A 12,354-nucleotide genomic window follows, 5' to 3' on the forward strand; every position below is an offset into this window, starting at 1 on the left:
CTAAATAAATGCATGTAACTCAAATCAGCCTCCTATGGCAACATCATATAAATGCTTTATTATATTTAATAATGTGCTCTATTAACTAAGTATTGTATATGTATGTCTCAAATATGTATGCATAGGGTAGCATGGCCCCAACTCATTGTTTCTTCAACAGAGCCTGATCTAGGGTCTGGAGATGGTTCGTTCGGCACTGCGTCCCCAGTCGGTTTCTACAGGAATAAGCGGGCAGGAGCCCTACCCTATTGGCTTGTCTCCCCTCCTCTGTCCTCGGACACCAAGGTTCAGGGGAAGTAGCCTCCCTCCTGCATCTCTGAGGATCACGGGGTCTAACCACCCCTCCCTTCGGTCTCTCTGGCACTCTACTGATCCAGACCTTATCTGATACCCTCACTTCGGCTGTACCATCAGATGAAAGGTGGGGGACACCTCAGGGAAGCCCCACTGGTGCTCCAGAGTCTTCACACCTCCATTGGGAACCAGTACCACCCCCCTCTACCCCAACACACACCTCCCCATTGACCCATGGTTCCCTCTGTGTCCCGTCCCTGTGTCTACAGCTAGGAAATATTTCAGCCTCGGAAAACATGCAAAGGTTCTTGTAAGATAAAAGGAAACCCAATATTAAAGGAAAATACCACCCAAAAACTATTTTTTGGTATTTGTTTCATTAGTGCATTGTTGACATAGTCCCAAATGTTTTGCTTGTCAGCAATAAAGTTTTCAAGATATGTAACTTTCAAAATACAGAAATCATCCCTGTATGATGCATTTAGCATCGTATGATAATTTCTGCAGGGAGTTTTCCATGAAATGTTTAATGGTGCTCATTCAACTGAAAACAATTCTGGACTATAAGGGTCATTGCAGTATAGTATAAATGAGGGTCAATTAAAGGAGAAATCAAGTGTGAAAGAAAAGATACTGGCTCTGAGAATTTGTTTGGACTTTAACAATGTCGGGAATCTCAGAGGTTTACTTATTTAAATATATTTAACATGTACAGACTGCAAGACACACATGTACACAAACAAACCTCTTCCCCTTATATTCCTTTTGGTTCTATAATATTGTTTTAATCCTTGTTATGAAATGCACTATAAAGATGAAGAATTACACACCGTTCCCATTGAGGTGTCAGTTAATAGTGACATGTTATGAAAAGTCAAGCATATCTGTGTATGTGTCTTGGTGTCTGATATCCCCCTTTAAATCAAACAAACAAGGGATGTAATTGTATTTATTTTATTCACATTCTAGTTGAGATTTATGTTGTTGCACATCAATTCAGTTCTGTGCTACCCTTTTCTGCACTTTCTACATTTTTAGACAGTATTTTCTCAACAACGGTGCCGAAATACAAAACTCAAATCCTTATAGCAAAGTATACTCTACAAAGTTCTGATTTGTGATCAAATTCCTGCATTTCTTTCGAACCCCAAGCTGCAGCTTGTGCATAAACTGCATACTCTGTATAATATAGTAAGACACCTCACATTTATTTTAAAGCCACAAGCTAAAGCAATGTCATCTCTAAGAAACCCTTTCTCCTACAGCAACTTCAGTCCTAAGCACACACCACACAGTAGGAGTAGAGGACTTGTTGATGGAACTTGAATACATTTTTGTGTAACTTTGTACCACTATTTCATTCTTTCGATTTGACATTTTAGTAATTTAGCAGACGCTCTTATCCACAGCGACTTTCAGTAGTGAGTGCATACATTTTTCATACATTTTTCATACATTTTTCGTATATTTCAACTGATTTATCTGTCACAGTAAAGGAAAAACGCTTATTTGATCAAATGTGTTTCTTTATCTTATAAAAAAATATCAATAGCAGTTTCTTGTTTAGTATGTAACGTCATGTATTTTCCATTTTGGGCCTATTTCAAAATTGCTTGCTAATGTGTTATTGTGCAAAAAAATCTTGTAGATGGTTGGTATAATAAATAATTGTTTTGTGTTTTTTAACAGGCTCATTGTCCTCATTCTTTTCATAATTACATTTATTTGCGTACTCTTGTCTTTTCCTTTTAGCCCCCAGGGTACATTTTAACACAAGTTCAGCTCAGTAAAACCCAAGCAAATAACAATACCATGATGCTAAATCATACCTTCTGTTCCAAGCTCCTGCTAGTTGGCCACTATGTGTTGATCTGACAGGCCTCAGGCATTCCTTGGTGGCAGGGGGCTCTTTTCTTTGGATGTCATCACAGCCTCCTCCCCATCAATGAGCAGGGAGATGGCGCCATCTAACGGTCTAGTGGCAGCCAGCGCCACCACAGCTTTATGTGTAGGAAACTCCATCTTCTCCAGTTGCTGAAGCCTTCAAAAAAAGATGTCAATAATGTTTTTGCTCAATATAATTATTTAATTTGAAGACTCAGGCATGTTTGATCACAGCTTGCTTTTGGGTGGAATCAGCTAAGCATTATATGATAAATTACTCAATAAAATATAATACATATAGGCTACAACAAATATGCTCTTCTTTACTAGTAAATACCCTAGTAAACCTGACTGACTTCAGAGAGGACACTAGGACTTTGACACTTCCACTTTGGCCCCTGGTTCCTCCGGGACATCCTGTAAGGAGGCCAGTACCCCCGCCCTCAGCGTCTGTTCCTCCAATAACTGGGCCTCTGACACTGCTTCAGACCCATTCATCAGCCATTGAGGAACAGGCACTGGCCAAGGCTGTGGGTTCATGGGTGAAAGGTTAGAGGGAGCCGCCTGAGGGAACGACCCAAATCTGTAATAAACAACAAAGTCTCGTGACAACACTCACTCATGCAACCAACTCTGCCATTCCAAGGCTAGGTAGGAGTAATTCAGACTTGAACAAGCTACTGTTGTTCTCACCTCTGTGCCTGGAGTAGTAATGAACATAGGCCTAAGCAGGGGGAAAGTTGAAAATCCCAATATCCTTTATTTTCTGCAACACTCCAATAAAGGATGGACAATCTTTAAACAAAGGTAAGGTATATAATCACAGAATGTAAAAGATAAGCTGTACATTTCGATGAAACATGGTGAAGCCCCAAAATTGCACTCGCTGGAAGCCTGTGTTTCAGACATAAGGAAGTGGATGGCTGCAAATGTTCTACTTTTAAACTCAGACAAAACAGAGATGCTTGTTCTAGGTCCCAAGAAACAAAGAGATCTTCTGTTGAATCTGACAATTAATCTTGATGGTTGTACAGTCGTCTCAAATAAAACTGTGAAGGACCTCGGCGTTACTCTGGACCCTGATCTCTCTTTTGACGAACATATCAAGACTGTTTCAAGGACAGCTTTTTTTCCCATCTATATAACATTGCATAAATCAGAAACTTTCTGTCCTGAAATGATGCAGAAAAATGTATCCATGCTTTTGTCACTTCTAGGTTAGACTACTGCAATGCTCTACTTTCCCGCTACCCTGATAAAGCACTAAATAAACTTCAGTTAGTGCTTAACACGGCTGCTAGAATCTTGACTAGAACCAAAAAATGTGATCATATTACTACAGTGCTAGCCTCTCTACACTGGCTTCCTGTTAAGGCAAGGGCTGACTTCAAGGTTTTACTGCTAACCTACAAAGCATTACATGGGCTTGCGCCTACCTATCTTTCCGATTTGGTCCTGCCATACATACCTACACGTACGCTACAGTCACAAGATGCAGGCCTCCTAACTGTCCCTAGAATTTCTAAGCAAACAGCTGGAGGCAGGACTTTCTCCTATAGAACTCAATTTTTATGGAATGGTCTGCCTACCCATGTGAGAGACGCAGACTCGGTCTCAACTTTTAAGTCTTTATTGAAGACTCATCTCTTCAGTAGGTCCTATGATTGAGTGTAGTCTGGCCCAGGAGTGTGAAGGTGAACGGAAAGGCACTGGAGCAACGAACCGCCCTTACTGTCTCTGCCTGGCCGGTTCCCCTCTCTCCACTGGGATTCTCTGCCTCTAACCCTATTACAGGGGTCACTGGCTTACTGGTGCTCTTCCATGCCGTCCCTAGGAGGGGTGCGTCACTTGAGTGGGTTGAGTCACTGACGTGATCTTCCTGTCTGGGTTGGCGGCCCCCTTGGGTTGTGCCGTGGCGGAGATCTTTGTGGGCTATACTCGGCCTTGTCTCAGGATGGTAAGTTGGTGGTTGAATATATCCCTCTAGTGGTGTGGGCCTGTGCTTTGGCAAAGTGGGTGGGGTTATATCCTGCCTGTTTGGCCCTGTCCGGGGGTATCGTCGGACGGGGCCACAGTGTCTCCCGACCCCTCCTGTCTCAGCCTCCAGTATTTATGCTGCAGTAGTTTATGTGTCGGGGGGCTAGGGTCAGTCTGTTATATCTGGAGTATTTCTCCTGTCGTATCCGGTGTCCTGTGTGAATTTAATAAGTATGCTCTCTCTAATTGTTTCTTTCTTTCTCTCTCTTGGAGGACCTGAGCCCTAGGACCATGCCTCAGGACTACCTGGCCTGATGACTCCTTGTTGTCCCCAGTCCACCTGGCCGTGCTGCTGCTCCAGTTTCAACTGTTCTGCCTGCGGCTATGGAACTCTGACCTGTTCACCGGATGTGCTACCTGTCCCAGACCTGCTGTTTTCAACTCTCTAGAGACAGTAGGAGCGGTAGAGATATTCTGAATGATCGGCTATGAAAAGCCAAGTGACATTTACTCCTGAGGTGCTGACCTGTTGCACCCTCGACAACCACTGTGATTATTATTATTTGACCCTGCTGGTCATCTATGAACATTTGAACATCTTGGCCATGTTCTGTTATAATCTCCACCCGGCACAGCCAGAAGAGGACTGGCCACCCCTCATAGCCTGGTTCCTCTCTGGGTTTCTTCCTAGGTTCTGGCCTTTCTAGGGAGTTTTTCCTAGCCATCGTGCTTCTACACCTGCATTGCTTGCTGTTTGGGGTTTTAGGCAGGGTTTCTGTACAGCACTTTGAGATATCAGCTGATGTAAGAAGGGCTTTATAAATCAATTTGATTTGATTTGATAAGACAGAGACAATGGGGCCAAAACATTTTTCCAATCATTTGTTGTATTTTATGGCAGAGAACGATACAATTGTGTGCTATCAGTATGGCACAGAAGTGGAGCAGTCCAGGTGTGCTCCCTGGGAAGCAACACCAGATTAAGAAGTAAGAGCAGCCAGGGCAGGAACCAAACGGGTACACACCTGAGCAGCTTCCTCTGGGTCACCTGACGAAACTGAGCCTCTCTCTCTCTCTCTCTCTCTCTCTCTCTCTCTCTCTCTCTCTCTCTCTCTCTCTCTCTCTCTCTCTCTCTCTCTTCTCTCTCTCTCTCTCTCTCTCTCTCTCTCTCTCTCTCTCTCTCTCTCTCTCTCTCTCTCTCTCTCTCTCTCTCTCTCTCTCTCTCTCTCTCTCTCTCTCTCTCTCTCTCTCTCTCTCTCTCTCTCTCTCTCTCTCTCTCTCTCTCTCTCTCTCTCTCTCTATTAAATTCAAGGGGCTTTATTGGCATGGGAAACATATGTTAACATTGCCAAAGCAAGTGAAATAGATAATACACAAAAGTGAAATAAACAATAAAAATGAACAGTAAACATTATACTCACAGAAGTTCCAAAAGAATAAAGACATTACAAATTGTCATATTATGAATATATACAGTGTTGTAACGATGTGCAAATGGTTAAAGTACAAATGGGAAAATCAGTAAACATAAATATGGGTTGTATTTACAATGGTATTTGTTTTTCACTGTTTGCCCTTTTCTTGTGGAAACAGGTCACAAATCTTGCTGCTGTGATGGCACACTGTGGTCTTTCACCCAGTAGACATGGGAGTTTGCCAAAATCTGGTTTGTTTTCAAATTCTTGTGGATCTGTGTAATCTGAGGGAAATATGTGTCTCTAATATAGTCATACATTTGGCAGGAGGTTAGGAAGTGCAGCTCAGTTTCCACCTCATTTTGAGGGCAGTGTGCACATAGCCTGTTTTCTCTTGAGAGCCAGTCTGCCTAAGGCGGCCTTTCTCAATAGCAAGGCTATGCTCACTGAGTCTGTACATAATCAAAGCTTTCCTTAAGTTTGGGTCTGTCAAAGTGGTCAGGTATTCTGACATTGTGTACTCTCTGTTTAAGGCCAAATAGCATTCTAGTTTGCTCAGTTTTTTTTGTTAATTCTTTCCGATGTGTCAAGTAATTATCTTTTTGTTTTCTCATGATTTGGTTGGGTCTAATTGTGTTGCTGTCCTGGGGCTCTGTGGGGTCTGTTTGTGTTTGTGAACAGAGCCCCAGGACCAGCTTGCTTAGGGGAGGGACTCTTCTCCATGTTAACCTGTTGGGGCTACAGGTTAGCAATGAACCCCGAGCCGGGATTGCTAACAAGGCTGGAAATTCAAAACATCAAAAATCTAATAATTTCAATTTCTCAAACAATCAACTATTTTACACAATTTAAATGATAAACATCTCCTTAATCTAACCACATTGTTCGATTTTCAAAGAGGCTTTACGGCAAAAGCATAAAGTTAGATTATGTTAGGACAGTACATAGCCACAAAAGTACAAACATCCATTTTCAATTCAAGGTCAGGCGTCACCAAAAGCAGAAACCAGCTTGAATTATGCACTAACTTTTGTCAATCTCCATCAGATGACACTCCTAGGACATTATGTTATACAATATATGCATTTTTTTGTTCCATCAAGTTCATATTTATATCCAAAAACAGCATTTTACAGTAGCGTGAAATTCAGATTTTTTTTCTTCTCTGAAATGCTTCCGGTGAACATAACAAAATTACTATTCGAAAACATTGGTAAATTATAATATTGTCATTCAAAGAATAATATATTATCATCTCGTAATTGCTACCGAATGGCCAGATCTCAAAATAACTTTACTGGGAAATCACATTTTGCAATAAACGGGGTGCTATGCTAAGAACAACAGGCTATGCTATACAGTTAGCATCATCTAAAATCGATAATAACATTGTAAATACCCCCTTACCTTTGATTATCTCCATCAGAAGGCAGGATCCCAGGTCCGGAAGGCATTCCAGGTCCGGAACAAATGTGGTTTCTTTTGACAAAGTTCATAATTTATGTCCAAATAACACCAAGTACTTAGCGTTCATTATGCTCCCACAAAACGTGGTGTGGGGCTGGTAAAATCACACCGAAAAGCTAAAAAAACCTAGTAAATAATCTATTTATGTTCGTTCAAACATGTCAAATGTTGTTTAGCATTAATCTTTTGGTCCATTTTTAACGTTAAACATCAGTAATATTTTCACACAACCTATCCTATGTCTAGATAAAAAATGATGACAAACTCACGTTTCTCAGATTTATGCGCAGGCGCAAAAAAATGAAGTGATAACATGTCAACTTCCTTGGATTCTAATTTGCTCTCTGTTTATCATAGACGCTTCAAACAACTTTATAAAGATCGTTGACATCTAGTGGAAGCCGTAGGTGTTGCGAAATGAATCCTTTCTCACTATGGTATCTATAAAACAATGACACTAAATAGTACAGTCACAAAATTCACATTTTTTTGGATATATTTTTCACAGGTTTTTGCCTGCAATATGAGTTTTGTTATACTTACAGACACCATTCAAACTGTTTTAGAAAATTCAGAGTGTTTTCTATCCGAATGTGTTAATAATATGCATATCCTAGCTTCTGAGTTGGTGTAGGAGGCAGTTAAAAATGGGCACATATTTTTTTCAAAATGTCTCAATACTGCCCCCGAGCCCCAACAGGTCTCTCTGGTGGTGATGGCGTTGTCATGGAAGGTTTGGGAATTGCTTTCTTTTAGGTGGTTATAAAATTTAACGGCTATTTTCTGGATTTGGATAATTAGCGGGTATCGGCCTAATTCTGCTCTGCATGCATTATTTGTTGTTTTACGCTGTATACTGAGGATATTTTTGCAGAATTCTGCATGCAGAGTCTCAATTTGGTGTTTGTCCAACCTCACAACCATAAAGGGCAATGGGTTCTATAACTGATTGAAGTATTTTTAGCCAGATCCTAATTGGTATGTCGAATTTTATGTTCCTTTTGATGGCATAGAATGCCCTTCTTGCCTTGTCTCTCAGATCGTTCACAGCTTTGTGGAAGATACCTGTGTCGCTAATGTTTATGTCAAAGTATGTATAGTTTTTTGTGTACTCTAGGGCAACGGTGTCTAGATGGAATTTGTATTTGTGGTCCTGGCGACTGGACCTTTTTAGGAACACCATTATTTTAGTCTTACTGAGATTTACTGTCAGGGCCCATGCTGTTCTAGTGCCCTCGCCAATTTGTTGATATATATGTTGAAGAGGGTGGGGCTTAAGCTGCATCCTTGTCTCACCCCACGGACCTGTGGGAAGAAATGTGTGTGTGTTTTGCCTATTTTAATCGCACACTTGTTGTTTGTGTACATGGATTTTATAATGTTGTATGTTTTTCCCCCAACACCACTTTACCTCAATTTGTATAGCAGACCCTCATGTCAAATTGAGTTGAAAGCTTATTTGAAATCAACAATGCATGAGAAGACTTTGCCTTTGTTTTGGTTTGTTTGTTTGTCAATTAGGGTGTGCAGGGTGAATACGTGGTCTTTTGTACAATAATTTGGTAAAAAGCCAATTTGACATTTGCTCAGTACATTGCTTTCACTGAGAAAATGTACAAGTCTGCTTTTTAATGATAATGCAGAGGATTTTCCCAAGGTTGCTGTTGACGCATATCCCGCGGTAGTTATTGGGGTCAAATTTGTCTCCACTTTTGTGGATTGGGGTGATCAGTCCTTGGATCCAAATATTGGGGAAGATACCAGAGCTAAGGGTGATGTTAAGGAGTTTTAGTATAGCCAATTGGAATTTGTTGTCTGTATATTGTATCATTTCATTGAGGATACCATCAACACCACAGGCCTTTTTGGGTTGGAGGGTTTTTATTTTGTCACCTCTCTAGTGGGTTGTTCTCTGTCACACGCCATCCCCCTCACCCTCTCCTCCAGCAGTCTGGTATTCTCCTCTAGTGCTCTGTTCTTCTCCTGCTCTTGCTTTTTCTCCTGTTGAAGTTGTCTCACCACAGTCGAGAGTGCAGATATGTCTCTCTCCACCTCTAGCTTGCCGGGTCTGGTTAAGGGGGTGTTGTTGTGCTGGACTGTGTCTGGGTCTGTGCTGACTGGAGTGTAATCACCTGCTGTTCCAGCTCCACCTGCCTTACCTCCAGCTGTATGAATTTATCCTTTACTTCAATGAGGGAGTAGTACTCTGTGCTAGGAGGTTGACTTTCCGCTTGGGGTTACTAGTCTGTGGGGTTATATAATGAGGAGGTCTGGTCTGACCCGCTCGGGGTGGGAGTATCTTTCTCAAGGGAGAGCTTCTCCTGCTGAGCTAATTATTTGATTAGGTGAAAGTTCAGCTGAAACTGTTTGGGCTTGCACTGTACCAATACTGTTCCAGGGGATGGTCTGTGTGGAAGATGAGGTTGCTGATGTTTCCATTTTTCTAATAGTCAGCAAAAAGTGTGTCACGTCCTGACCAGTAAAAGAGGTTGTTTGTTATTGTAGTTTGGTCAGGGGGTGGCAGGGGGTGTTTGTTTAGAGTGTTTCGGGGTTTGTTGGGCTATGTTCTTATTTAAGAGGGGTGTTTGTTTAGAGTGTTTCTGGGTTTGTTGGGCTATGTTCTTGTTAGTCTATTTCTATGTTAGTTCTAGTATGTCTATTTCTATGTGGTGTTTATTGGGTTGACCTTCAATTGGAAGAAGCTGCTTCTCGTTGCTTCTAATTGAAGGTCCTATTTAAGAGGGGTGTTTTTTTCTATGGGATTTGTGGGTAGTTGTTTCGTGCATAGCTGTAAGCCTTACAGGACTGTTTGTCGTCGTTTTTGTATACTTTTGTTTTGTTTTTCCTTCTTTCTGCCAATAAAAAAGATGAGTATACAGACTCCCGCTGCATTTTGGTCCAATCCCTACGGCAGCCGTGACAAAGTGTCTCTTGATTTTCCATAAGGAGCTTCATTTTGTGCTCTTTTCGTGTCTTATCATTCTTTACATACACATGGTACTGTATTTTAATTACCTCTGAACAGTGGGAGGCAGCTTCTCAGGCCTCTCCATTTGGTTGAAGTAGACTGTGCGACTCTCCTGCCATTGTTGGGCTAAAAGGCTTTGACACCTCTCACTTGACACGTCAGTGCTAATTGAAGTTGTATCAAGCTTGGTAGCCTTAACTTAGCGTTCAGTCCTTATAAAGTAATGTAATGCATTTTTATTCTTGGCTTTTGGAAATAAAATATAGCTTCAGACTAAACATTACTCTCAGTTTCAGGTTGGATGGTGTTTTCAGGTTTCTGTTTTCCAGAGCATTTTCCAGAGTATAGCTTTGGAATAATAATCTTTGGTAGTTGTAAGACTTCCATGTGATTCCGTAATTCCGTCCAAAATCAGGTTGTAGGTTTTGAGTTTTGATTTGGAGTGAAGGTCATGTTGTAGAGGATGGCATCCTATATATGTCCCTGACAAAAAAATCCAAGTTTATCTAACTCTAAATCTATCTTTATTTAAGAACATGCTGAAAATTGCAGGACCTCATCTGCTCATGACCTCTCCTCTCTCTTTCGCTCTTTTCTCTTCTCTCAGGGGACCTGAGCCATAGGACCATGCATCAGGACTACCTGGCCTGATGACTCCTTGTTGTCCTCAGTCCACCTGGTCGTACTGCTGCTCCAGTTTCAACTGTTCTGCCTGCGGCTATGGAACACTGACCTGTTCACCGGACATGCTACCTTGTTCCAGACCTGCTGTTTTTCGACATTCTCGCTCTCGACCGCACCATCTGTCTCTAACTCTGAATGATCGGCTATGAAAAGCCAACTGACATTTACTCCTGAGGTGCTGACCTGTTGTACCCTCTACAACCACTGTGATTATTATTATTTGACCCTATTGGTCATCTATGGACGTTTGAACATCTTGGCCATGTACTGTTATAATCTCCACCCTGCACAGTCAGAAGAGGACTGGCCACCCCTCAGAGCCTGGTTCCTCTCTAAGTTTCTTCCTAGGTTCCTGCCTTTCTAGGTAGCTTTTCTTAGCCACTGTGCTTCTACATCTGCATTGCTGTAAGCTGTTTGGGGCTTTAGGCTGGGTTTCTGTATAGCACTTTGTGACATTGACTGATGTAAAAAGGGCTTTATAAATACATTTGATTGATTAAACAGAGCCAGTTGGGTGGAGGAAGAACCACAAACATGACTAGCATCATCACAACTGATGAAGAGTAGGATGGCATACAGTGGAGGCAGGAAGGCTATGAAGAGGAGCAGTGGCGTACTTCTGAGTGGAAGACCTTCCCAGGCAGTAGCCTGCCTAGCTCACAAACTAGAATCAGGGCACACCCCCTGAGAAGCTTAATTGAGCCACAGTCCCACACGGTGACATGATATCATTGTCGCGACGTTTCGCCTATACCTAAATCCGCCACTGAGAGTGAAAGGGAAGCCACCGTGCCCCACCGTCGCTCCTGTTATGGATCCAAGCAACAGTAGGAGAACTGCATTGTAGAGAAGAGAGGGCAGCTCCTCATGACTGAAGGCGTAGAGTTAAAGATCTGTGTGTGAGAGAGGGAAAGTTACACATTATGTTTTCTATTTTTAATTTCACCTTTATTTAACCAGGTAGGCTAGTTGAGAACAAGTTCTCATTTACAACTGCGACATGGCCAAGATAAAGCAAAGCAGTGCGACACAACAACAACACAGAGTTACACATGGAATAACAGTCAATCACACAATAGAAAAAAAAGAAAGTCTATATAAAGTGTGTGCAAATGGCGTGAGGAGGTAAGGCAATAAATAGGCCATAGTAGCGAAGTAATTACAGTTTAGCAAATGAACACTGGAGTGATAAATGTGAAGGTGAACGGAAAGGCACTGGAGCAACGAACCGCCCTTACTGTCTCTGCCTGGCCGGTTCCCCTCTCTCCACTGGGATTCTCTGCCTCTAACCCTATTACAAGGGCTGAGTCACTGGCTTACTTTGTGGGCTATACTTGGCCTTGTCTCAGGATGGTAAGTTGGTGGTTGAAGTTATCCCTCTAGTGGTGTGGGCCTGTGCTTTGGCAAAGTGGGTGGGGTTATATCCTGCCTGTTGGCCCTGTCCGGGGGTATCATCGGACGGGGCCACAGTGTCTCCTGACCCCTCCTGTCTCAGCCTCCAGTATTTATGCTGCAGTAGTTTATGTGTCGGGGGGCTAGGGTCAGTCTGTTAAATCTAGAGTATTTCTCCTGTCGTATCCGGTATCCTGTGTGAATTTAAGTATGCTCTCTCTAATTCTCTCTTTCTTTCTTTCTCTCTCTCGGAGGACCTGAGCCCTAGGACCA

At 42.2% G+C, this 12,354-nt stretch overlaps 1 protein-coding gene and 1 pseudogene across 3 annotated transcripts in view; one reads left to right on the forward strand and one right to left on the reverse strand.

The window, feature by feature from the left end:
• The window catches only part of LOC106584977 (EMI domain-containing protein 1), a 67,806-nt gene extending 65,826 nt beyond the window's left edge, over positions 1-1,980 (forward strand). For all 3 annotated transcript variants that reach the window (XM_014170674.3, XM_014170673.3, XM_014170675.3), the window contains one exon: positions 161-1,980. In XM_014170674.3, coding sequence (XP_014026149.3) covers positions 161-300 — 140 coding nt within the window. In that variant the 3' untranslated portion in view covers positions 301-1,980. The remainder of the gene's footprint in view (positions 1-160) is intronic.
• A 184-nt stretch (positions 1,981-2,164) lies between these two features.
• LOC145863929 (rhomboid domain-containing protein 3-like) lies at positions 2,165-11,574 on the reverse strand (annotated as a pseudogene).
• Positions 11,575-12,354: the final 780 nt, after the last annotated feature.

Source organism: Salmo salar, chromosome 24 (genome assembly GCF_965601325.2).
Source record: "Salmo salar chromosome 24, fSalSal1, whole genome shotgun sequence".
Lineage (NCBI taxonomy): Eukaryota > Metazoa > Chordata > Actinopteri > Salmoniformes > Salmonidae > Salmo > Salmo salar.